This window comes from Sparus aurata, chromosome 12 (assembly GCF_900880675.1).
Source record: "Sparus aurata chromosome 12, fSpaAur1.1, whole genome shotgun sequence".
Classification (NCBI taxonomy): Eukaryota; Metazoa; Chordata; class Actinopteri; order Spariformes; family Sparidae; genus Sparus; species Sparus aurata.
Genome location: NC_044198.1, coordinates 27,527,179 through 27,552,592, shown reverse-complemented (window position 1 = coordinate 27,552,592; position 25,414 = coordinate 27,527,179). Strand labels below are relative to the sequence as shown.

Here is a 25,414-nt window from a genome sequence, read left to right as displayed (position 1 = left end):
GCGCCCCTGCGCAGCACACAAGTCGGAGCACGCGCTGCCTGCGAGAAGAAGAAGCAGCAGCCCCGCAGACGTCAGACGAACATGGCGCTGAGCCGGAGAGCTGTCACCCGTTCACACAGCAGCACCGCGGCCGCAGCGCTCATCTGAGAGTCCGCCACGGAGCACTGCTGTCAGCCGGAGCTCAGTCATCCGCGTGTCATCCGCTTTCCTTCTGCATCTTCAGGGATTCAACGTCCGCCGAAGAAAAGGGGTCCGAGCTGACCGTTACCGTCCCCGCCGGGCTTAGCTAACGTTCACCTGGACAGTGTGACCACATCATCTGTCAGCGTCTGTAGCTAGCGACGGTGAACCTGCTGCCGCCGCCGCCGCTGATCGATCGATCCGCTCACGAGCTCGGACATCAGGGTTAACTGCTCCGGAGCTGCTGGTCCAGTCGATAGGAACTCACCATGACCCAGTGAACTGTGGTTTCTCGTTTGCTGTCACTCAGGTTCACACTGACTGCTTCTGTTCAGCTCACCTGAGCCTCATATGCCAAGTTTCTGTTGTTTTTATACTCGACTGTTAAAGAAATGTCAGATAATCAGAGCTGGAACTCCTCCGGGTCCGAGGAGGACATGGAGCCCAGAGAGGAGCCCGGACACCTGGTCGGCGTGGTCGACCTGAGCGGGGTCCTCAGCAAGGTAAGTCCGCTGAAAACACCTCACAGCTCCGCCAATGTCACCGCCAAGAGCCGAGGGCCAGACTGCCAGAGAGGCGCCTGGCTGTGTTTACAACCAATCATGACATGTCTGCTGGGTGGTCAGGTTAATCCACACTGCTTCAACCTGTCACCATCACACACACACACACACACACACACACACACACACACACACACACACACTCAGACAGACAGGTGATCCCAGGTGAAGCAGGAGCATCTACACTAGTTCCTTTACAGATAGTTCAGATGAATCTGCTGTGTAATAAGTGGAGGTGACTGTAACACCTGTATATCACCTGTGTTCATGCTGTGCAACACTTCTACACTAGTTGGTCGTGGCAGTGTTTACTAGCGACTAGTCGATTAGTCGTCAGATATTAAATTAATCGTCAGCTGTTACAGACCGACTCTCTTGATTCTGATTGGTCATCTCTTCCCCAGTTTCATCTTTAAACAAATCAAAGTGTCTCAGTTTCTTATGAGATGCTCAGTTTGCCAAAATCCAGTCACAGCCTGTTGTTGGCACTTATGCTGCCTGTAGGGATGAACAATACACATTTTATTATTTGTTATATCATTTGAATTAATAGTTATCAGGCTGGGAAATATAAGATATAGATTGTGATGTCAGAATAAACATCGTCTTCAATTTTGGATATTGTTACATCATGTTATGACACAAGTGTCGTCTCTTCCTGGTTTTAATGGATATATTACAGGAAAGTGATATATAATATATATTGTTTATCTAGATGTGGCCTAAAAATGTGTGATGTTACTTTAAGGCCATACCTCCTAACCTTATTGGTTATATATCTGTATAGGTGAAATTCTAGTAAGAACATTACTATCGTGCAATCCTACTTTTTGGATAAACGATTATTGGTTTGGTTACATTTTTAATCTGTGGGTTGTGGAAAAAATCAAGACATTTGAGGACGTCACCTCAGGCTTACAGAAACACCAAACACACAATGTATAGACCAAGCAACTCATCATGTAATTGAGAACATGATTAATATGTGTAGTAAAATAATTGGTGTTTGCTGCCCTAGTTATTTGCATACTTGCCAAACTTGACACCTCAAAAACAGGAAGGATTTCAAAACCAAAGTGCAGTTTCAGAGACTTCCTGAGGCATTTCTACAGAATGAAAATAGGTGAACAGTAGTTGCACACATAGATATTATGGAACACACACCCCTGTCCTTTAAATCATAGTTTAATTCTCTCTCTCTCTTCATTTCTCTGCTGGTCTCACTCAGTGAGGTGCAGCAGTACAGCAGCCTACATTCTGCACAGAGGCTGTAAGAGCTGTGATGACTAAAGAGGGAAACGGTGTGACCATGTGTCATAAACTGGGTGAACAGGAGAGAGGAAACAGTGAGGTGGAAATGAACAAACAGGATCCTGCTGGGAAAGTGTTGACCAGTGTGATTGTTACCAGTGTAAATCAAGAGGACTCTTTTTTTATTTTTTGCCTGGTGTACATTAGTGCAGACATTAGTGCCTCCCTATCAGAAAGGCCGAGACGTCTTTGTGCGGATCCAGTAATTAATTGACTGCTGACGGGCTGATTGAAAAGTTAAGGCTCTTTCCTATTCCATGTCCTGTGAAAACAAAGTGGATACAGCAAATGCTGTTAGTGTTACGGGCACATGTCCAGTCACGCTGTAAATATAGCTCTGACAGCAGCGTGTGAGCTGCAGGGAAACATTTGCTGTGCTAGCGGTGCGACTCGGCTGTGCACTGTGTCAGTAACAGCATCACTGAGAGCTGTTGTTGTTGTCGTGTCGTTCCTTGATTCACAGACAGTTAAGTCCACTGCTAGACTAAGTCCTGCTAACCTATTTGGCCATATGCTTCTGCCCAGTTGTTCAAGACTCCGTTTTGGACAAAATGAGCACAGTTTTAATGACTTAAGCTGAGGCGAGCTAACGTTGTATTAATCTCACCGTACAGTGGCGGCCTGTAGACAGATTGCATGCTGACCCGCTGACCAAGCATATTGTGAGATTAAGCAGATCTGCATTGAGAACAGCTCACCTGTTCCATCATACTAAGCCCGATACACGAGGATTAATGAGTCAACTCTATACATAAAATCTCACGTGTGTCCACAGTGGACGCGTACAGTTGAATGTTTGTAAAATGAAAATGGAAACTGATTTCAGAATCCAGTCCAACAGTTTCTGAAAGACTCTGTGTAACTTTGTTGTCGTTCGTTCAAACTCTGTGGTGATTGTTGACGTTGTAGTTTTTGGTTTATCTATTTTCAAGAACCGAATTATATTGTAAAGTGGTTTTCCAAATGCACAGCTGAGGTCAGAAATGTAAATGTATGACCATCGTGATGTTTGGAGAGGAAAGGGTGGCGTGCTGTGGGGTCGCTTTACTGCACTTCACAAAATAGACATCATGAGGAAATAAAATAACGTGGATATATTGAAGCAGAATCTCAAGATGTTGTCCAGGAATTTATATTTTTGGTTGCAAACAAAGATATTGATAAAAGTGCCTTTGCTTTTCAGTGGACAAATTACATCCATGGATGGCAGGACCGTTGGGTGGTCCTGAAGAACAACACGCTGAGCTACTACAAGTCCCAGGATGAGACGGAGTACGGCTGCCGGGGTTCCCTCTGCCTGAGCAAGGCTGTCATCACTGTGAGTATCAATGAGTCTTCACTACAAAGCAGCACTCTTCCTTTCTGTACGTCTTTCATCCGTCAGCAGAACATTGTTGACCTGCAGTTCTTTGTTCTTGAATGCAGCCGTAAATTGTGCAACATCGGCCTTTTCAAAACGTCTTACAAGAATGAACGCTGTCGTTTGTGCAAGACGGCTCGATGTGCTAACAGAGAGGAACCTTCAGTCGCTGTTTGAGCTTCCAGACAGCAGAACTTACTGCGTCACACATCCACTGCTGTACGCGACCTGAGAGGACACGCTGTGAATCTTTATTTAAATTGCAAATGTGGCCACAGACCGCCTGTGTGGCTCCTCACCTGCAGCTTCAGCCCGTTTGCTGTGTTGCTCCGGTTCAACCCTCCATTTGGAAAGAGCCGAGCAGCCGGGCGCTGTGGTGTTCAGGCATTTTGATTGCATGCTCTTTCTAACCACAGTGGGTATATTTCACCACGACCAATGATGTGCTTTGTTGCTTATGAATGAAAGAGAAGTGACTGACAGATGAGCCACACTGAAGAGAGGCCTAACCCAAAGCCTTTATATTGTTTGAGAGGCTACAGACGTACGAGCTAATCAGAGCAGTCACACTCAATCACTGTGTTATTCAGAGTTGGCATAGCTTTGTAAACCTTTTAATAATCTGGCCAACAATTCAGGGAATGAGATTAAATCGACAAAACAAATCAGCTGAGGACTCACTGTTGCCATCAGCTGACAACACACACATGATTTAGACAGATTTCAGACTGTGTTTATCATTAATGTGGTCTCAGAGGAAACTAAAGCTGGTGGAAGAACTGTAAAATATATAAACTTTGTCTGTTCTGGCCTGTAAGACTGGATCTGTTCTGGCAAACACGACACTGAATTCACCTTTGACCCACTTTTAACCTCACTGCTTGTTGTGTTCAATTCTCAAGAACTAACGACAGACAGATGCTACAAAGAAAATGAGGTTTAGTGCGACGCTGCACAAAAATCTCCAAATCCACGATGATTTTCGTTTTAAACATTTGTTTCAGCGCTGACGGCTCTGCCAGTGTTGGACTACTGCGTCTGGATTTGTAAAGAATGACAGATCATTGGTTTTACACCGTGACAACTGCCACTTAATTTTCAGATTATCCTTTTAAAAGATGGGAGTATTTTCAGTAGTGCTCATACACACAGGCCCAAAAGTCCCCAGTTGCCAGATTTGAAAAAAAAATTCTAGATCCAGACATTATTTCCTGAGAAACTGACGACAATGTCAAATCAGGAATGAAACGATACACAACAAAAGGTAGAAAATAAGTTTGTTGTTTTCTCACGCTCTGAAAAGTTAGTTGGTTGGAGAGAAAACAACATATTGGGAGAATCATCAGTCCTTCTTCTGATTGTGATGATCGAAACTCAAAGCTCACTTCAGCTGATTTTCAGTGCAGGATCAACATGGTGACGTCTCTTCTGTATTTAACTTGACTTGTTTGTGGAGACGACTCCACTCCTGCGATTGACACTTCGCCACGACCTTTCAGTGGGAGCAAAAACACTGCTTTCATTTTCATATCAAAGTGTCTCCACTTCTTGCTGTGCTGTGTTAATCTGGTAAAAGCTGCTTCAGTTTACCTGAGCACAGATTCACTGCTGATCACATGAGGAGAAATCTAAAGTCTCTCCCCTCCTCCCTCACTTTCTCCCTCAGCCTCACATAGTTTTGAGAAATTTGGCGTGTGATATAGTAGATGTGATTCAGATGTTAGGCATCCACCATATGTTTCTCTTTAATTCACGAAGGAAACACTCCTAGACTCCTGTGTTGGTCTACAGCTCTGGGTTGACAGTTTTAATCATGAGGACTTTCACCCTGGAGTCTCTTCAACTTCTTCTTCAGGTGATGAACTATTTTTACAAAGAACTCCTGATTATGTCCCAAGTTATGCTGCAGGGTAACTGTCCTGTCAGGTGGCTGTTGGAGTTTCACAACAGCATGCTCATCATGAGACCAGTAATGCTGCGTCACTGTATAGAACAGACTACGGAAGGCAGTTGAGAGCAGAATCATGTCTGACAGCTTCCTGCCTCTCAGATCCACAGAGCTGCCACACTCGTTCAGGTAACGACATGAACAAATCCAAATGTGTGGACAGTGTTTACCGCTGGATGTTCATGTTTCAGAGGGAGCTCAGGTCAGTCATTGACCGCAGCCCAGGCTCTCTCTCTCCAAACAGTAACAAGGGAAATGAATAAGTTACTGTTCCCAGGCAGCAGAAAGCAGGCTTCACTATTGGCTGTATTTGTTCAGCTTCATCCATTCCCAGCCTATGTAAATATTAACCTCCATGTGGTGCACTGCTGCACTCATTTTTCTTCCCAATGGAAATCTGCCTCCCAAGTCTGCTTCATATATAACAAAGAGTTATGGCTGGTGATGCTCGTGCACAGACAGTTATTGCCTTTTTTGAACTGAAATATTTTTTTTGCTGCCAGTATTTCACTCTTTGATTTGCCGACTTTATTTCCCCTGACAGCTCTCACATTCACCCTCAGATGTGGATGAACTGTGATACAGTATGTTCTCACACATACACTCAGGATTTCTGTCAGCTTGGTGAAGACCATATCTGCATTCACATCATACTAAATGTTTACAGGTTGGAGGCATCCTACTTGTCATTCCTGTTTCAGTTAAAGCTGTGGTTTGCAGGACTGTAGAAACCAGAAGAGCAAGCATTGAAAATAGCCACACTGAATATAAATCCCACCTGTTCCTTCCAAGCCACACTGACTACCCTGCAGCGCTCGCTGGCCAGATGTGTTAGCGGTTCATCTGCTACGTTCAACAGACTCTCTTAGCTTTTTTTAGTCTAATAAAAACAAACAACTCCAAGCTAAGCTAGTCCTGCTGTGTGCTACTGAGTTAGCTGCTGAACGACATGCTCAGAGTGTGTGCACTGTGAACGCAGCTGATCGTTATCATCACTAACCGTAACCAACTAGTGATAAGCATCACTCATCAGTGATCTGATGACGGTCCAAAAGCAGACATATTAATTCACTAGAGTATGACACCGAAAAGCAAATGTTTAGATGATTTGTGTTAAAATCAAAGGAAAGTTGCCCGTACATTGTCTTTCAGCTTCAGTGTGCATACTGTGTGTGTAAATGCATTTAGATCAGAGGAAAGTGGTGGTCGTTTCACTCTGAGTCATTCACAGAAGTTGGTTTGGTCGATAAAGTTGAGAAAGTTCAGCAGACGTGTTAAAACTCGTGTGATTTCTTGCAACAAGTGGACAGAAGAGAGAGAGAGAGTCGATCCTCATCGTAGAACAAACTTGATAAAGTTTGTTATTAGGGCTGAAGCTATCGATTAGTTTTTGGATTAGTCTAACTATTATTTTTTTACTACTTGATTATTATAACAACTGATTTAACCAAATTAACATTTTAAAACTTATTCAATCTTCAATCATCAACAAAGTTTGCACTGCTGGGCGTTATTCCCAACAACAAATAGCCCGGTCTAAGCTGGTGATCTGTGTAATCTTAATGTGTGTTTCCTGGTTTCAGTCACACCCAGCACGCCCGACAAGATCACAGTTAGTAGGCGAGACAGTTCACATATCAACATGTCAGCCACAACAACAGCTGAAGATAAATAATGCAGTCAAACAGAGCCGCGCTATCAACGGCTGCCTCTGATGTCCGTCTGGAAACAGCATCTGTCGGACACAGTCTCAATTAAAATTGGACACCGTCGGCTTGACAAAGGGAGTATTCTCTGCAGAGCTGCTGGGGTGGATTGCATTATACACTGTTATTCATTGTGTCCACCTCCTGTGTACATCATGGTATAGGTAGGTAAGTAGTGATCTCTTTGTGTTCACGCTGACACTCCCTGATCACGATCTAAAGCCATCAGATCGACACCCTCTCTGTTCTGAGATCGTATTTTTAGGTCGTACTCAGGACTCCCTTGCAGCGTTACTGTAGACCTCTCCAGCATGCATTAGCTCTAAATTTAGATCCCTCTCTTCAGATCTGCCATCGACCGACGAATGATGCCCTTCTTGTTTCACCGCTTTACATCTGACAAAGGAAAACTGTGCAGATCATTTGACACGAGGTGAATTCTGACTCGGATCCCGTAAACGTTGAGTAGATTCATTGCTAATGCTTCCATAGCAACCCAACAACCAGCCGTCACGCTGCTCCAGGTTTTTTGGGGCACATTGTAATCGTGAAGTGTGCCTCCACAGCTGCTTTTGCAACTGTACCTACAAAGACTGCCAGCCACCAAGGCCATTTTTAGATCCACGGTCAGTTAATAAGAGCACACTGGCCTACTTTTAATTCCTCCTCTCTCTGGAATTGGTGAGTAGTGCAGACTGGATGTGCATTAGTCTGGCGCTGGACTGTTTTTGAGTTCTTAACCACCTAATGAACGCCCCCATTTTAAGGTTCTTTTTTCCAAAACGACATACCGAAATTAAAAGCATGACAGCTCCCACATAGTTTGAGACTCAGGGATGCTTGGTACCATTGGAAAGTTTTTTTCTAGAAGTGTAAGTGTGATTCTATGACATACTGACAGAGTTACAGAGGTTGGAACACAGGTTTTGGTTTCTGTCCAATTCAAATGTCAATAAACTGACTAAGATGAAAGGGCTCAGGTATGTCTATGGACACAGCAGACACAATGAGGCCATAGCCACAGGTCTCAGCTTGCTACACTCATAATTTGAAGTCAAAAGACTAAAAAATTGATTTTTCACAATGTTTTTTCTAAAGGCCTGTCTGTGCGATTTGCTTGGGTCCTATTTTTTCCAAGAGCGCCTACTGAGATTCAAAGGCTTATAACTTGAGAACCCCTTTACCTAGAAACATAATCTTGGTCTCAAATGAAAGCTAAGACCCTGGGGTTTCTTGCTTGTTCCACACTTGTCGCTAGTTTTGGGTAAAATGACATGGATATTCCCATTCTATGGACTCTTGGCGAACTATGAAAAAAGAATAGTGGCATGACGTTGTAGCTGTGGAAAAAGGGAACACTCTGAAGGTATGTAGGCATTCTTGCTTCTTGCGGTAGAGGGCTCTTTCTAATGTTGTGTCATGGTGAGTTTAGAAGGCTATTACATGGTCTGGAAATAACTTTTTTAGGCTTAAAGTAATCACACCAGTCTCAGCTTTCCAACAGTGAGTATATACTGTTAAGATCTGATGCTTAAAACTATTAGCAAAAAAAACTATTCGTTTTTACGAAGGGCGTTCGTTTAGTGAAGGGTGTTCCTATGTTGGAACGGTGTTCCTATGTTGGAACGGTGTTCCTTAAGTGGTTAAAGGCGAAAAGGCTCTGGATGCAATATCTGTTACCATGAAACACGAGATACGCAAGGACAAAGAGACAACGTGGATGTCGTATAGATGTATAGACGTCAGACTTTGCGGAAATTCTAAAGTGTCGTCAGTCAGGAAATGAGACTCTGGGACTTCCTCTACGTTGGGGGTCATCAGGAAGGTCAAGAACCACATGCACAAGTCTTTAGGTGTGTGTGTGTGGGTGTGTGTGGTGTGTGGGTGTGTGTGGGTGTGTTACAGTGATGAGTGTTCTTACTGTCAGCCTTGTTCATTTAGCCTTCCCTTTCCTTTCCTTAGGTTTCACTCTAACTGCTTGGTGAGTCAGTGTTTCTTGGACGCAGGTTGGAGGGATCCCGTTTTTGTACCCGGGCTCTACAGAAATACGTTCCTGCTCCAGGCCTCAGTAGTAACGACGAAGGAACAAGAAACTATATTTGTCTGGATCTCTTTCTGCAGAGGCATAATTATGCTGTTTAACTTTGCACAAATGAGTAATGGAACTCGGCTGCAGGGATTCTCTGCGTTTGCATTGGCTTCAGTTTCCCTCTATTTCTGTTAGGCAGTGAATATCAGAAGGTATTTTAAGGGGAAGCTCTGTGACTGCTAACACGTACACCAGCTCAGACGAGGGGTTGGAAGGGAGACGACAGACGGGGAGTCTTTTTGAAGCTGAAGAGGAAGTTTATGCTTGAAGAGAACAGAGACACACAAAAGCTGTTTTGTCTCATCATTTTTGATTTTGGCATTCATGTCACTTGTTACTCTGCAGTCCTGGGAACTTACAGCTAATATCTCTCGCTGTAACGATCTCATAAAACTTTGTGTCCCGATCTCCCACTGTTGTCTTCCTTTATACGACCGTACAGTTGAAAATGATCCAAGTCACAAAATACGAGTCTCTAGAATCAAAGACTCTGATTATCTGGGATATAATGATGGTTGAGCCTCAGCTGGGCCCCACAAAGAAGGAGGTGATTTACGGTTATTTTGTTATACACATATTGGGAATCTTAAAGAAGTCTTTTACTGCAGGAAAGATTGCCGTTGTATAAACCTGGACCGAGTCTAATATACTTGAAATTGAGGATTTATGAAGACAGAACAAACAGACTGATGATTTCAGCAGTTTTCTGATCATCAGTCTTGGTGTTCTTTTGTGTCCAGTTGCTTTTTCTCAAGTAATTGAGTGTTATTGTTGTTTTCTGTACACATAACACAACATGATGCCTACAGACTCAGTACACAGAAAGAGGCAGAGATGAATTTGGTCGCTAGCGTTTCTTTTTTTTCTTTCTTGAGTTAGTGTAGATATCATGATAATATCTAATGACAGCCCAAACTGATCTGAGTAAGTAATTGGTCACTTAAGTTTTCAAACAGATTAGTTGAGTGGTAGTTTAACGTAGCAGAAAACAGACAAACTCAAAGTGTCTCACAATCATCCAGCAGTGAAGTAACAGTGTGAGCTTTCATGGCCGATAAAGACCTACTGCCTCTTTGATTTGTTTCTGATCCAGCTAGATAATCGAATATTGATTGGTCCTGGTCTCTGAAGTGCTTCTCTGCAGTCATATCTAAAGTATCCATCACATTCTTTAAACCTGCGTGGTCACAGGAGGCCGGACGACGTTCCTCTTTCAGCCTGCACACACACACAACACACACACACACACACACACACACACACACACACACACACACACACACACACACACTTTAATCTCCATATTTTGTCTGCTTGCGTTCCACATGGAGGCTGAGGCCGTCAGCAGCACGTCAGGTCGTCTTGTGAAGTGCGAGGCCGCTGAGGTGACCTTCCTGTGATGGATTATTGTTCACCGTAGCCTCGGATCCCCGTCACGTTCTCAGACTCAGTGCAGGCTTTCATTCCTCAACACTGCTTACCAGTCAGCGTACCCGTGACCTCTTCAGTCCAGAGGTGATCCAGAGGAATCCATTTTCTCTTTCCTGGCAACCAAAGCACACGAGCGTCTCCGCTGCAGTCCAGCCGTGCATCTGTGTGCACAAACAGCATTCTGTTTACAGTTTCTACAATTGTGTTATTTTTCTCAGATTTCAAAGGGTTGAACTTTGAATCTAGTCTACATGATATAAAAGAGGAAGAAGCTTATCTGTTGTGTTCCTTATAACAAATGGAGGCTTTAACGAAGCGTCACACTCGTTTCCTTCCCTTCTTCTGCTTCCTCTTGTCGTCCGTCTCTGTCGCCGGTGTTGATCTCGTCTTCCTGCTGCTGGCAGCTTTCAAGTGAGCATCAGATTTGGAAAGCCTTCAGCGTTCAGCCGCACGCTGTGCATTATTGACAGCGAGCATCTGGTCTTGGCTTCAGCGCCGTCCAGGTGTCGGCAGCACGAGAATAAACTCAGACACACATCGCTAATGAAACATCTGAAGACACACAGCGAGCCGTTTATCTCTCTGAAGATGGTTTTCAGAAGCGGGTTGAGCTCGGCGGGCTCTGAACCATCACATGTGCCCGTTTGATGTTGTGTTAATCTCGTATAGATTAAATAGAGTTGGTAGACGGGAATAATCAATAAAGTATAATTAGAACGCTTAACTCTCACAGCACTGTATTGATTAACTAACCAGAAGCATTCTGAATGCACTCATTAAACACCAGAGCTGCTCGCTTCACACTGAAAGTGCTGATGAGAGAAACGAGCGGCTGGAACACTTCTTGTAATTTAGATATTACATGGGGCAACATTGCAGTTAGATAATATTTCAGTGAGCCGTGTCGTCCCTGTCGAGCCCTCAGAGACGCCTGAACAAGCCGGACTCTCTCTGATATCAGACGTGGAGAGTGATTCAGCCTCAGGCTCGCTGGTGTCCTGATGCATCTGGTAAATACTGCACAGGTAAATACCACTGCTGTCACCGGCATCCCCTCCACCCCCGCACTCTCCCAGCACACACACACACACACACACACACACACACACACACACACACACACACACACACACACAGTCCCTGGTTGCTGCTGATGCCAGTGCAGCAGTTTTACAGCCCTGTCAGTACTCTGGAGGGCCATTAGGCTTCATCCTGCAAGTCTCCTTAAAAGGCCAGTTATCTGCTGCGTCTCCTCCGGGACTGCGTCTGAAAATGGAGGCTGTAGTGTTCTGCTCACACACAGGAGAGCTGCACGACTGGTCGATGGATCAGTTCTTCTCCAGCTGGTCTTAATGATCCGTTAATCATTGTGAGGAGTTTTTAAGAAACAAAATAAAAAACGTCTCTGATTCCAGCTCGTTTCTGGTTTCTGTCCTCTGTGACAGTAAACTGAATATGTTTGGGTTGTGGACAGAACATCATCTCGAGCGTCAGGAAACACAGACGTTTTAACATTTTCTGACATTTTAGAGACCAAACAACTTCTCTATCAATCCAGATATGAGTCAACAATAAAACAATAATGGTTTGTTGGAGCCCTGATCTTCAGCAGGCCGTGGGAGTAATTCAGCCGACATCACCGGGACTGTTGCCATGTTCCCCGTCGTTAAAGCCGACTCAGGAGCAGATTGTGGCCTGCAGGAGAGAGATGAGCTGTTTGCTAGTTTAGTGCCATTTTAACAGCCATTTACATGGAAGGCCACCTCACACACGCATCCCTCCGCTCTCCCCGAGCAGGAAAGAGACGTGTGTTTCCTGACGCTATGAAAAGAACGTGACAGCAGGCGTGGAAATGTATGACATCATCGTGACAGATAACGAGCCAGCTGGGTTCATTAAAGAAGTCCGTCCTCCAGGATCAGATCTCTGCCTCTGTCTGATGTCAGCAGAGGGTTTGATGATCATATAGAAAAGATTTCCTTCACTTGTGTAGAAAGGCATTCATAGAAATCAGTGTTTTTAAAATGGCAGCTCTTCCTCCACCGCTCCGTCATTAACTTTGAACTCTGCGCCTCCAAAGAAATTAAGCTCATTCTGATGTTTTCTCTTTTAGTGTCTTCAAATGCTTCATATCTCTGAAACTTAAAGGGATATTCTGGTGTAAGTTTAATCCATGGTCTAAATCACAGTGAAACTGTGTCAGACTCCCGGGGCATCTAACCTCCGCTAGCTTAGCTGGATTTCTACTGAAAAGCTGACTAAATTTACCACTCTTCTGCAGCAGCTTCCTGTTGACGGGAAGTCCTGACGCGACGATTACCGAGTGCGGTTAGAAATGCTCAATTCCGTTCTTTTCCCTGTCCGCTCTCGATAATAACTGTTATAAACTGGCAGGTAAGACACATATGAACTTTGATTGCTTTTCCATGGAGTCATAATCATACATTTTCATCCATGAGCCGCGGAACTCTACTGCACTCGGTAATCGACTCGTCGGGACTTCCCGTCAACAGGAAGCTGCTGCAGAAGAGTGGTAAATTTATTTAAATTTTAATTTAAATTTAAATTTTGGTGCTGTTCTGAGCATTATTTGTGGCTTTTTGGTGGCGGTTTATATTTGGATCCATTTACTGCAGTGTATTGTTGTCGTGCGGTCGTTTCTGAGGTTGATAAAACTCCGTAAATTAGCGGTCTGCTAACTTGATCTCTCGAGAGGGAGTCTAACACAGTTTCACGGTGATTTAGACCATGGATTAAACTTACACCGGAATATCCCTTTAAGCCAAAAGGTTATGTCAGTAAACTAAAACATGATGACAAGTGAAACAAACATAGTTATGAACAAAAAATGTAAAAAAAAAATGAATTAAACTTGGACATTGAGGCCGTCAGCAGGAGGTCTGTGTTCAGAGTTTCTAGAATATCTCAATAAGAAGAGTAACTGTTTCAGTGACTAACTTCACTTTCTGTCCTTCCTTCTGTTTGTTTTGCAGCCTCACGAGTTTGACGAGTGCCGGCTGGACATCAGTGTGAACGACAGTGTGTGGTACCTCCGGGCTCAGGACCCGGAGCACCGGCACCAGTGGATCGACTCCATCGAGCTGCACAGGGTGAGTCACGACACTCAGAGGAAACCAAAGTGCCTCTCACATTTCTGCTAATGAATATGATCTTTTTGCACAGTTTGAATTTGTGTATGTGTGTGTGCTTATTGTGTGCATGTGTGTGTGTCTCTATCAGAGTATCAGAGAGGGGAGGAGAGAGAATGGAGGCGTCCAGGGAACAATAATCATCCCTCCACCACTGGTGCGTTTGTTAGAGTGTGTAGGACTGAACGAGTGCTTCATCGTCTGTAGCAGAAGTGTGTGTTTGTGTTAACCTGTCTGTGTGTTTGTGTAGCGCACACACACGTGCTGGGTGGATGTTTTATCTTTCACTGAGGGCACGCTCAGCTGAAAGTTATCTTAACCGTGGACTAACAGTTGGTTCGGGGTCAGGATAATCCTTTTTCATACACACACACTTTTAACGCGCGGGCAGCTCTGAAAGAGTCGGACCGGCTGAGAATGCTGCGTGGATCACAGCAACAGACGGTTCATCGCCTGCCCGGATCCAGTGATCCTCTGGGTTCAGCTGAAACACCGAGGTTCAGCTGAAACACTCACTGAGGTTCAGCTGGAACACCGAGGTTCAGCTGGAACACCGAGGTTCAGCTGAAACACTCACTGAGGTTCAGCTGGAACACCGAGGTTCAGCTGGAACACCGAGGTTCAGCTGGAACGCCGAGGTTCAGCTGGAACACTGACGTTCAGCTGAAACACCGAGGTTCAGCTGGAACGCCGAGGTTCAGCTGGAACGCCGAGGTTCAGCTGAAACACCGAGGTTCAGCTGGAACACTGAGGTTCAGCTGGAACACCGAGGTTCAGCTGGAACACCGAGGTTCAGCTGAAACACTCACTGAGGTTCAGCTGGAACACCGAGGTTCAGCTGAAACGCCGAGGTTCAGCTGGAACGCCGAGGTTCAGCTGGAACGCCGAGGTTCAGCTGGAACGCCGAGGTTCAGCTGGAACGCCGAGGTTCAGCTGGAACGCCGAGGTTCAGCTGGAACGCCGAGGTTCAGCTGGAACGCCGAGGTTCAGCTGGAACGCCGAGGTTCAGCTGAAACACCGAGGTTCAGCTGGAACACTGACGTTCAGCTGAAACACCGAGGTTCAGCTGGAACGCCGAGGTTCAGCTGGAACGCCGAGGTTCAGCTGGAACGCCGAGGTTCAGCTGGAACGCCGAGGTTCAGCTGAAACACCGAGGTTCAGCTGGAACACTGACGTTCAGCTGAAACACCGAGGTTCAGCTGAAACACCGAGGTTCAGCTGGAACACTGACGTTCAGCTGAAACGCCGAGGTTCAGCTGGAACGCCGAGGTTCAGCTGGAACGCCGAGGTTCAGCTGGAACACTGACGTTCAGCTGAAACACCGAGGTTCAGCTGAAACACCGAGGTTCAGCTGGAACACTGACGTTCAGCTGAAACACCGAGGTTCAGCTGAAACACTGAGGTTCAGCTGAAACACCGAGGTTCAGCTGAAACACCGAGGTTCAGCTGGAACACCGAGGTTCAGCTGGAACACCGAGGTTCAGCGGAAACACCGAGGTTCAGCTGAAACACCGAGGTTCAGCGGAAACACCGAGGTTCAGCCGGACTGCAGGCAGGACGCTTCTCGCTCTGTTGTTTGCCTGCAGTATCAGTACAGAGTGAATTTACTCAGCAGTTCAACCTTTAGAGGGTGAAGCCTCGTAGTGACGCCCAATGTGCACGTCTCAATCTACTGTTGAGAAGAAGACAATGGAGGAAAGAAGGACACAGTCACCAAATGTCAAAATGATATCTGATGTTCTGCTTTGTTGCTGAAAGGAACAATCCAACGTGACATCTGGAGATGGAGTCCTCCTGCAGGTTCTGTTGGGGGTGTCAGGATTTTGATTCTGTGTGCTGGTTGTTAACAGCATGGAGATGTTGGTTTATTTAAATTTTCAGAGATCCTTTATTGATTTGCTTCAGAAGAGGCTTCACTCTGGACATTCAGAGTCAAAATGAAAGCAGGATTGACGATTCTGGCAGTTTTGTTTCTCTGTGCCTTCTTGTGCGCATGTGAAGGGAAAAAGAAAAACCCTCATAAGCTAACAGAGCTAGCTGAGAGTTAGCCGCGGGCTGCATGAAGATGATCAGCTGACTGGTAATCAGAGATCCTTTACTGATTAGTTCAGTAAGAGGGTTCACTCTGGACAGATTTGAGAAACTGAACTTAAACCTGAATTCCGTCTTTTGTAGTTTGTTGTTGGATCACTGAACTCCAGATGTGGCGGTCTGACTCTGACCCTGTTCAAAACAAAAGCTAAATGGAGGATTGAGAGCATGGTGACACCCCCAGAGAGGAAAGAGAAGCAGAACTCCTTTTCCCTTCTAACCCAAGGCAGAAACAATGCAGAGTGGAGTTCAGAGTTAGTTTGACAGATGAGAAGTCAGCGACCACACCTTCAGTCCGTCTGCCAAAACATGCACACTACTAACTCAGGGAAATCCCCCCTCCTCCCTCCTCCTCCTCCCTCCTCCCTCCCCCGTCCTCCCTCGTCCCGGCATCGGGGAGCCACCGTGACTCATACGGAGCAGCAGGAACATACATATACATGCACTCACAGCGGGTCGCCACCACACCCACCATGAGTCACCACTAAAAAACTCTTCTTCCTAGAAGTCCCGCTTCCTCCTCTAACCCACATTACTCACAGCACTCAGCAGCCGGCATCTCCAGGGAGACACAAACACTCGAGCCGCCAACACTTCAGTCTCCTCCCCGTTTGAAACGTCTTCATGTGAAAACAACACTTGTTTCTAGGATACCGTTTGAAGATGAAGACCCGAGTTCACATCCTCAAATGTTTTGTTTGGTCCGCAACTCAGAGACGCTCAGTTTACCGTCACAGAGGCAGATTGAGACGCTCAGTCAATCAGATGAAGTTAAGAATGTTAAAACCCTTTAAGAACATTTGTGTGTTTCTTCATTTAAAGCCCGCTGCATGTTCTGGATGATGTTGTCATCCTAAAGACAAGCGATTAAAGAAATGCCTTGTGGGATGTGTTGATGAACACCCGTCTGCTCCCGAGGATCAGAACTGAAGGTTTTAGTAAACACTGACAGTTCTTAGTGGGTCAAAGGTCAAAGGTGCAGATGTTGACAGTCAGATGGATAAATCAGCACAAATACAAACAGAAACATAGTTAATAAAACAGCAAAAGCAGCATTGACTCCCATTTAATATGCTGGAATCAGAGAATCTCCCTTTATTTTCAGAAGAAATGACTTTAATCAGTGATGGTAATAGATGCTGCGTATTCTTCTCTGCATCAACAACCATCCGACATGAACACCAGTGATGTCGGCTCAGCTGATCCCTGAAAGAAGCATCAGTCTGGTGTTGTCTGAAGCCCTGCTGCTCACACACTGCTGACTTTAATCACATGATGCATTAACACATTCACACAGAACCAGTGAGTCAGTGTTCGTCCTGCTGCATCTTAACAAGGTATCCCTGTGCTGACAGGAGAGCCGGCAGCTGATGGATGTTCCCTCTTACTCCCCCTCAGCGGCAGCACATCCTCAGCCTGCGTGTGTGTTTGAATCCTCCTCGTCCACACGGTGAGATGGAGCTGTCTGTCAGTGGGGCAGCAGGATGCTGGATAGAGGACAGCAGCACTCTGAGATCCATGAGAACGCAGGCGGAGTTACTCCTGGTCGTTGACCGACAGTTACCCCGCACGCTTACAAATGCCAGTCACGTGTGTGCATGTCGCGCCCTCTGGTGGACGAAACAGGAAGTGTCTCTTAAAGGGAAACGCGTCTCCCTTTCTCCTACTGGTGTGTGTGTGTGTGTGTGTGTGTGTGTGTGTGTGTGTGTGTGTGTGTGTGTGTGTGTGTGTGTGTGTGTGTGTGTGTGTGTGTGTGTGTGTGTGTGTGTGTGTGTGTGTGTGTGTAACCTTCCTCTCTGCTGTCACGAGCATCTATTCTGAGAGCCGGAGCGTTATGTAAGAGGAGAGGGGAACCAGTCGGGTTTACAGGAAGTCTGCTGGAGTTTCGGCTGCGTTGCCACGGTCACTGAACGATGATGTCACTCAGTCAAAACGTGTCACCTCGCGCCTCATCATAGTGCTGACGGCTGCAATATCAGACACTTAAATATAAATATAACGTGCAATAATATCAGTGTAACTTTATATAATCCATTTTCTATGATTACATTTCCTGCTCCGTCACACTTGTGTTTTCACGGCTGAGTGTTGGATTCTCTCATGCGTGGCCCTTTTTTGTTCTGCTTGAATATTAAGTTTGAATAAATTGGAATGATTTTTATTCCCTCTCTTGTTTGCTGTGTTTTCTCGGCAGGCTGATTCTGGTTACGGCTCTGAGTCCAGCCTGCGGAGACACGGCTCCATGCTGTCTCTGACGTCGGCCACCAGCAGCTTCTCCGCCACCTCCACCTCCTCCTTCAAGGTGAGCGTTCTGGGAAATGTTTACCGCCGGCTTCAGCGTGGTGTCTGCACACATGCTGGAAAGGTTTGCGTTGTGCTCCGTGTAAATATTGACTTGTTTGCCTCTGTTGTGTCCTCAGAAGGGCCACCGGCTGAGAGAGAAGCTGGCAGAGATGGAGACCTTCAGAGACATCTTGTGCAGGCAGGTGGACACGCTGCAGAAATACTTTGACGGCTGCGCAGACAACGTGTCCAAGGACGAGCTGCAGAGGGACAAAAGTAAGACGCCACACCTCCACACTCGATTTAAAGATGATTTCATTGTAAAAATCTCAGGTTTATTTTGGAGCTGAAAGCAAATCAGTACATTGAGCGATTAAAAACTCTTTCTACATGACAGTGAAATGATGTTTCAGATTACTGCTCTGATAACCCTGCTGGAGATAAAGCATAGACCAGCACCAAAACACAACATATGCTGGTCTTGCTGGTGACCCAGCAAGACCAGCATATGTTGTGTTTTGGTGCTGGAATCAGTTTGAAGTTGCACATGTAGAAGATTTCTCTCCGTTTCTGCACATATTTTATGGATTTTATCAGTTCAGTCAGTCAAAAATCAAACAAAATGAACTTTATGTTTCAGATTGTCAGTATTTATTTTTCTCTTCACACATCTGAAGACTGAACAGCAGACCTCACAGACGGCAGAGCTAGCTTAGCATTAGCCTGCAGCTGCACTTCCAGACACACCTGTGATCAGAAGAGGGTTCACTCTGGACAGATTTAAAGAAAACTCAACTTCTTGTTGAACTCTGGAATATTTATTTCTGCTGAATATTATCTGACCTTGTGGAACGCTCACCTGCAGAAATCCTGCAGGATAAAGTGAAGCTGCTGTTGTGTCTTAGAGAACATAAAGAGAACGATGTGTTGATCTTTACCAATCCAGATGTGACTGTCTGACAGTGGCAGAGCCGTCAGTGCTGAAACAAGAAAAGTTTAAATCAAAAATCCAATCGAATAACACATTTAAAGAATTTTGACTCCCTGGAAAAAGTGAAACTGATAATGGAGGATATAACCGCTTTATTAAGACAGTTTATTCACCAACTGTGTATCAGTATAATAATATTTAGCGTGTAGCAGAAACCTGCTGCGTCTGATGAGGAATGTGTGTGTGTGCTGTGACTCAGAGGGCAGTGGTTCTCCGGGCCTCTCGCCCTCGGCCGTGTCGGCTGGCTGAACGTTTGCAGTGAATGAAGCCCTGCTTTTGTTCTCCTCACCTCCCTCTCTCCTCTCTCGCGCTCTCTCTCTCGCCCTCTGTCCATTCTGAAGATGAAACCGGACCATTGTCATGTTGTCCAGCACAGCAGCGCTCTGTCAGTCTGATGGTGCTGGGCTGGAGCTCGGCCTGTGAACCGCCCTGCCCCGAGTGACTGACTGACTGCAGCAGAGGAGCCTCCTGTGCAGCAGCTACCTGTCTGCAGTCTCTGTCTTCGTCTGACACATTCTTTCTTTTTGTTGTTCCAGTCGTGGAGGATGATGAAGACGACTTCCCCAACACTCGGACAGAAGGAGAGTTTCTGCACAACAACAACGGCAGCAAAGAAAAACGTGAGTGCAGCCGCTGAAAACCTGCTTTCAAACATCTGTTTCTATAACCTTCAATACTTGTGACCAAAAGTTCATAAATCAAGCTCAATATTGTATTTATAAGAAGTCTAACGCTCAGATATGTAATGTAAGCTGCATCATCAGAACTGGGTCAACGTGGTTCCATCAGATTTGATGTGTAGCTTCATATCTTGACTTCAGCGTTTGTTTTACCTCTCTGCTCGTCCTGTGCAGTGTTCCAGTCCTCGAGTCCGAAGGGAGTCAACGGCATAGACTTTAAGGGCGAGGCCATCACGTTCAAGGCCACCACCGCCGGGATCCTCGCCACGCTGTCCCACTGCATCGATCTGATGGTGAAGAGAGAGGACAGCTGGCAGAAGAGGCTGGACAAGGTGAGGAACACGTGGAGCTGATCAGCCCGGATCATCTGCTCGCATGGTAGAAGCTTTATAAATACCTCTACGTTAATGTCTGTGTGTGTGTGTGTGTGTGTGCAGGAGATGGAGAAGAGAAGAAGAATAGAGGAGGGTTATAAATCAGCGCTCAACGAGCTGAAGAAGAAGTCTCACTTCGGAGGTCCAGATTATGAGGTGAGGTACTCGTCATATTCATCCAGGAAGCAGCGTGCATTCTGGGATGTTTTGAAGTAACGCCGTCTCTCCTGTTGGCTGTCAGGAGGGTCCGAACAGCCTCATCAACGAGGACGAGTTCTTCGATGCGGTGGAAGCGGCTCTGGACCGACAGGACAAAATGGAGGAGCAGGTGAGCAAAAGATCAGAAGTTATTCTGTCAGAAAACAGTGTGAAATCATCGTTTGCGTTCATGTTGTTGATTTAAATTGTGTTTTGTGGCGTGCGGTGTCAGACGGAGAAGACGAGGATCCAGAGGTCCAGCCCCGTCCCTCCCGGAGACGTCTACTCCACCACCGGCACGCACAGATTCTCCAGCAAGGTATCAGACGTTTTCCTCTAGAAGCGATCAGAGCGACGAGCTGCTGCCGTCGTTCAGCTGTTCCACCTCCAGTTCTCCCTGTTCCTGATTCCTCTTCTGTTTACGCCTCACATCCTTTCTCTCTTCCTCTCCATCATCCTGTCGGTTCTCATCGTCCTCGTAGCCTCATAGTCAGTCGTCCCCTGCTCTGATAGTCACGGCCCCTCCTCATGACGTCCACAGATTCAGCTCAGAGGTAACTCCAGTCTCATCCAGCCCCTCCCCCCCCCCTCTGCTCCTCACCTGTACCTGGACTAAACACCGTGACTGCATGACTGTTGAACATAACTGCATGTTGTGGAGACTCACCACGTCCTGTGGAAGGCGCTGGTCTGACCTGTCTGAAGTTTCCTCTGTGCTTCTTTGATGCTCTGCATGTGAAACTACATTCTGGTTTGCGGTGAATTAAATCTTAAACTTCCTGTAGTGTGTGGCTGAGCAGGTCATGTGACGCAGCTGTTCTCCGGCCCTGGTCGACTGTGATGTTAGCAGCACAGACACTGTGGGGTTTTATTTCCACCGCGTAGCGCTCAGTGCTGTCAGACTCGGTGAGTTCAGTCTGAGCTCGCTGACGTCATCCAGAATTCAGACTCACTCTGTCTCAGTGTCTCTGTGGCGACCTGCTTGTTTTCACGCTTCGTCTCGGCTGCTTTGAGCTCCTGATGCATGAACTTGTGTTGCGTCCGCCTTCTGAGAACAGCTGATGTCGTCAGACGTTGCTGACAGAGACGTGAGCTCACTGTTGGTGCAGCGCGTCGAACAGCTCGTCAGCTCCTGAGGAAGAGACGGCGGTCGGCTGTGTGGTTTCAAACACATCTCCATCTCTGTTGATGAGAATAGTTTCACCTCGGTGTCGTTTTGTTGTGTTGACACAACGAGCCTCGTCCTCCTCACAGGAAACAACATGAACACTTCATCATGTGCCGAGTTGGTTCTGAGAGTCGGTTCTCTGCATCCGCTCCATCACCGCGTGTTGATGTCTGAGAACTTTCTTCAAGTTGTCATCACATAATCAATATCACATCCTCTGTCTGCCGTCGCCTCGTGTTACAGGTGGAGGAGATGGTGCAGAATCACATGACCTACTCCCTGCAGGACGTCGGTGGAGACGCCAACTGGCAGCTGGTCGTAGAGGAAGGAGAGATGAAGGTACAGGAGGATCTACTGTGTTCTCTTTAATCTCAGTCACAGCTGAAGACATCTGGAACGTGAGCATGACGTGATTTTAATGGTGTGTGTGTGTGTGTGTGTGTGTGTGTGTGTGTGTGTGTGTGTGTGTGTGTGTGCAGGTGTACAGGAGAGAGGTGGAGGAGAACGGGATCGTTCTGGACCCTCTGAAGGCGACCCACTCTGTGAAGGGGGTGACGGGTCACGAGGTGTGCCACTACTTCTGGGACACGACGTACCGCAACGACTGGGAGAGTACGTCCTTTAACTCTGGGTCACTTTCAGCTGTAACACGTTCTGATGACTGAGACCACGTCACTGTAACGCTCCCACGCTCTTTTCTCATTTACAGCAACTATTGAAAACTTCAACGTTGTGGAGACGCTGTCGGACAACGCTGCCATCGTTTATCAGACTCACAAGGTAAGAAAGACGGCGCTCTGATGGACGGTGAGATGGATCTGCTGTTCTGAGTCTTTGAATCTGACGGTATGTGATGCGTGTTGCAGCGGGTGTGGCCGGCGTCTCAGAGGGACGTCCTGTACCTGTCCGCCATGAGGAAGATCTTGGCCAACAACGAGAACGACCCCGACACCTGGCTGGTCTGCAACTTCTCCGTGGATCATGACGAAGCTCAGGTGAGTCCCCTCGCATCTGTTTCAGGTTCCCGACAGCACGCAAGGGATTTTTATGAAGCTCTGATTGTTCGACGCGCCGCTGCTCTTCTTTAATTCTCCGTCCTGTGGTCTCGCAGCCGTCCAGCAGGTGTGTCCGTGCCAAAATCAACATCGCCATGATCTGTCAGACCCTGGTCAGCCCACCAGAGGGAGACAAAGAGATCAGCAGGGACAACATCCTCTGTAAAATCACCTACGTCGCCAATGGTGCGTTTTATCCACTTTGAATTTGATGGTTTGAGCTGTTGGCAGTGTAAAGACATTCTAACTATAAGGAGCCATCTTGTGCGTGCAGTGAATCCTGGAGGCTGGGCTCCGGCCTCGGTGCTCAGGGCCGTGGCTAAGAGGGAGTACCCCAAGTTCCTCAAACGCTTCACCTCCTACGTCCAGGAGAAGACGGCAGGCAAACCCATCTTATTCTGAGGTACCGCAGCAGCTCACTGTCCAGGTTTAATACTGTTTTCATCTGTGAGCTGATATTAAAGAGCCTCTTCATCTTTACAGCGTGGAGACGTGAGGATCTCCAGACTGACCAGTTCGTCTGAGTGGTTTCTGCCTCCCGGTTCATGGAGGTGTTTTCGGTCCTGTAGGGGAGGAGAGGAGCGCAGCGGCGCCCTCTGCTGGCTGCACTCAAACTGACCGTCAAACAAAAGAGCTGCAGACTTCATCACATCATTTCAAGATAAATTCCGACTTGTTTCCCCTGTTTTTTGTGATTTAATTGCTAAAATATTAAAGAAGCGTGCAGATAAAGACGCTAACATGAGAGAGAATGATTTTGACAGCAGCCATCAGAGGACGCGGTGGAGCGTCCGACACATCAGCTCGTGTCTCTTTTCTTACAGATATATTAATATATAAATGTACGTATGTTCTATAAGAGGTTTGTAAAAAAGAAACAGATCTTTGCTAATAGACTTTTATTCTCATGTCTAGTTTCTATTTTGTGTTGATTTTTTTTCATCGTTAGTCGTTTCACAGCTTTCTTTGTAAGCTGTTAACTTTTTGCTAGTGGAACACGAGATTGATTTAAGATGAGCGTCATCTTATCCGCGTCGAGTCCAGAGGGCCGTCACTGACTCGTGACCCCGATGATGTCAGACTCGACCTCCCTGACCGCGTCGCTCTCATGATGACGCCTCTCTGTGGCGGCGGAGGAGCGACGAGCTGATGGGAGCGCGTCGTTATATTTCATGTACAAAAAAGCAGTTTGTGTACATTGTTTTCGCTTGGCTTCATATTTGTGTCATAGCACATGTTTTGAATGTTGTAAATAGAGTCGCTAACATTTCTCTGAAGGTCTGAAAGCTGTTTTTGTGATCGAGTCGAGCCCAAATGCCTTAGAGTTCCAGGAAGTGTAGATAGAGGCGCGACGCAGGGCGCCGTTAGAGCTCCTGACCAATCAGTAGTCAAGTGCCTCTCGGCTAAACTCCCTCTCTGTCATCTCTGATCCTTCAGGAGGCAAATTAAAATCTGTCCTGCAACATGTATCTGCTGAATGAATAAACCAGGTGATGCTAACAGTTCTAGTGTCTGAAACTGTGTGTTGCTGCGGTCCAGTTGGATCTGTGTGATGTTTCTTCTGTCACACGGCTGCAAAGTCCAGAGTTCAGTGAGGATCCGCTCTGTTTAACACTCAGTAGATTTATAGATAAGAACTTTAAAGAGGAACAACTTGTTTACATTCTGTTGCTCACTGATCCGGCTGCAGGAAGGCCGGTCTCTCAGATCTGTTCCTGCGTGAGCTCGGCCTCCAGCAGCAGCTTGTTTCCAGTTCATCCAGTTGTTTTTTTTTTGATGACCGGGGAGAACGATGACTCTTCCTGTTGTGACAGTGAGATTTAAAGGAACACAATCTGCTGTTACATCAATATTGACTTTACAAGTTGTCTAACTGCCAGTTTGTGATTTATTCTTATTACAGATGTTTTATTTGCTCTGTGTACTTCTAAAGTTGAACTCTGGACTCTGGATCGTCACTCACCTCTCTCACTGTCATGCATGTTGTCCTCTACAGACGACAGATATTTAGAAGTCGTCTGTAACTCCAGACGGTTTTTGTCTTTGTTTGTATTTCTCTTGGAACCGTAAATTCAAAATGGCGGAGTGAGGAGTGGACACACGAGACATCTCTGGAATAAATTAAGATTTTTATTCTCAGAAAAACAGACGAGTTAAAACATCTTCCAAACAAACACGCTGGCAGAAATACTTTGGTTCAGATTTAATAGTTTTCTTGCCTTTATTTACATTCCACCATTTGTACCTAAAATGATATAATTTACTCTTGAATAGTTTTATTAAAGAGAAATGTTGAAGAATAAACCCTTCAATCCACAACTTCCTCCAGACGGGCCGGAGAAGTTTCATTAAATCTTATTTAATATTTTTTACTGTCTGGTTTTGTGAAAATAAAGACTCATGTCATGTTTGTAAGTTCAAACTAACAAACATCGAGAGAACAAGACTTCTTTCTGCTTGTTTAAAGGTCAAAATAAACATTAAAATAATTAATTTGTGAGTTTATTCAGGCATGAAAGAGAGTATTGTGGTTGAGTATTTTTTTTAATATAAGTGTCAGAACTTCTTTTACGTTTTCGTCCTGAAACATCTGCAGCAGAACGATGATGAAACTCAGCCTGAAGGATTTCTAGTATCCAGCACAACCTGTTAAATCTGAATGTGATTAGAATTTCATTTTTTGTAAATAGTTTGTTCGTACGAACGCTGTGGGATCAACCTCCAGATGTGCCGTGACGGCGTCGCACTTCTTCTTCTCCTCTAAAGTGAAATAAATCAGTTCCTCCTCTCGTTTGTTTCACGTGTGGAGTCATTCGTTCACGTCACAGAGACACAGA

General features: G+C 46.0%; 1 protein-coding gene across 4 annotated transcripts; it reads left to right on the top strand.

Annotated features, from left to right (window-relative positions):
- LOC115592907 (collagen type IV alpha-3-binding protein-like) lies at nt 1-25,367 on the top strand. 4 transcript variants are annotated; one of them, XM_030436163.1, is made up of 19 exons: nt 1-683; nt 3,238-3,372; nt 13,582-13,698; nt 13,829-13,894; nt 18,023-18,130; nt 18,249-18,387; nt 19,639-19,722; nt 19,957-20,114; nt 20,220-20,312; nt 20,398-20,484; nt 20,587-20,673; nt 20,837-20,908; nt 21,766-21,861; nt 22,002-22,134; nt 22,232-22,302; nt 22,389-22,517; nt 22,634-22,763; nt 22,852-22,980; nt 23,061-25,367. In XM_030436163.1, exons 1-18 carry the CDS (start codon nt 573-575, stop codon nt 22,977-22,979), a joined length of 1,944 nt encoding a protein of 647 aa, XP_030292023.1. In that variant the 5' UTR covers nt 1-572; the 3' UTR covers nt 22,980; nt 23,061-25,367. The 4 variants fall into 4 exon arrangements, with proteins under 4 accessions (XP_030292023.1, XP_030292024.1, XP_030292025.1 ...); XM_030436164.1 differs by lacking the exon at nt 13,829-13,894; XM_030436165.1 differs by lacking the exon at nt 20,837-20,908 and having other exon boundaries at nt 2-683.
- The last annotated feature ends 47 nt before the right edge of the window (nt 25,368-25,414 follow it).

Bases quoted from the DNA above. Each gene is read 5' to 3' on its own strand.
- LOC115592907 (XM_030436163.1), top strand. From the start codon at position 573: ATGTCAGATAATCAGAGCTGGAACTCCTCCGGGTCCGAGGAGGACATG. The intron at 3,373-13,581 runs GTGAGTATCAAT...TTTGTTTTGCAG, and splicing joins TGAGCAAGGCTGTCATCACT to CCTCACGAGTTTGACGAGTG. The intron at 19,723-19,956 runs GTGAGTGCAGCC...CGTCCTGTGCAG, and splicing joins CAACGGCAGCAAAGAAAAAC to TGTTCCAGTCCTCGAGTCCG.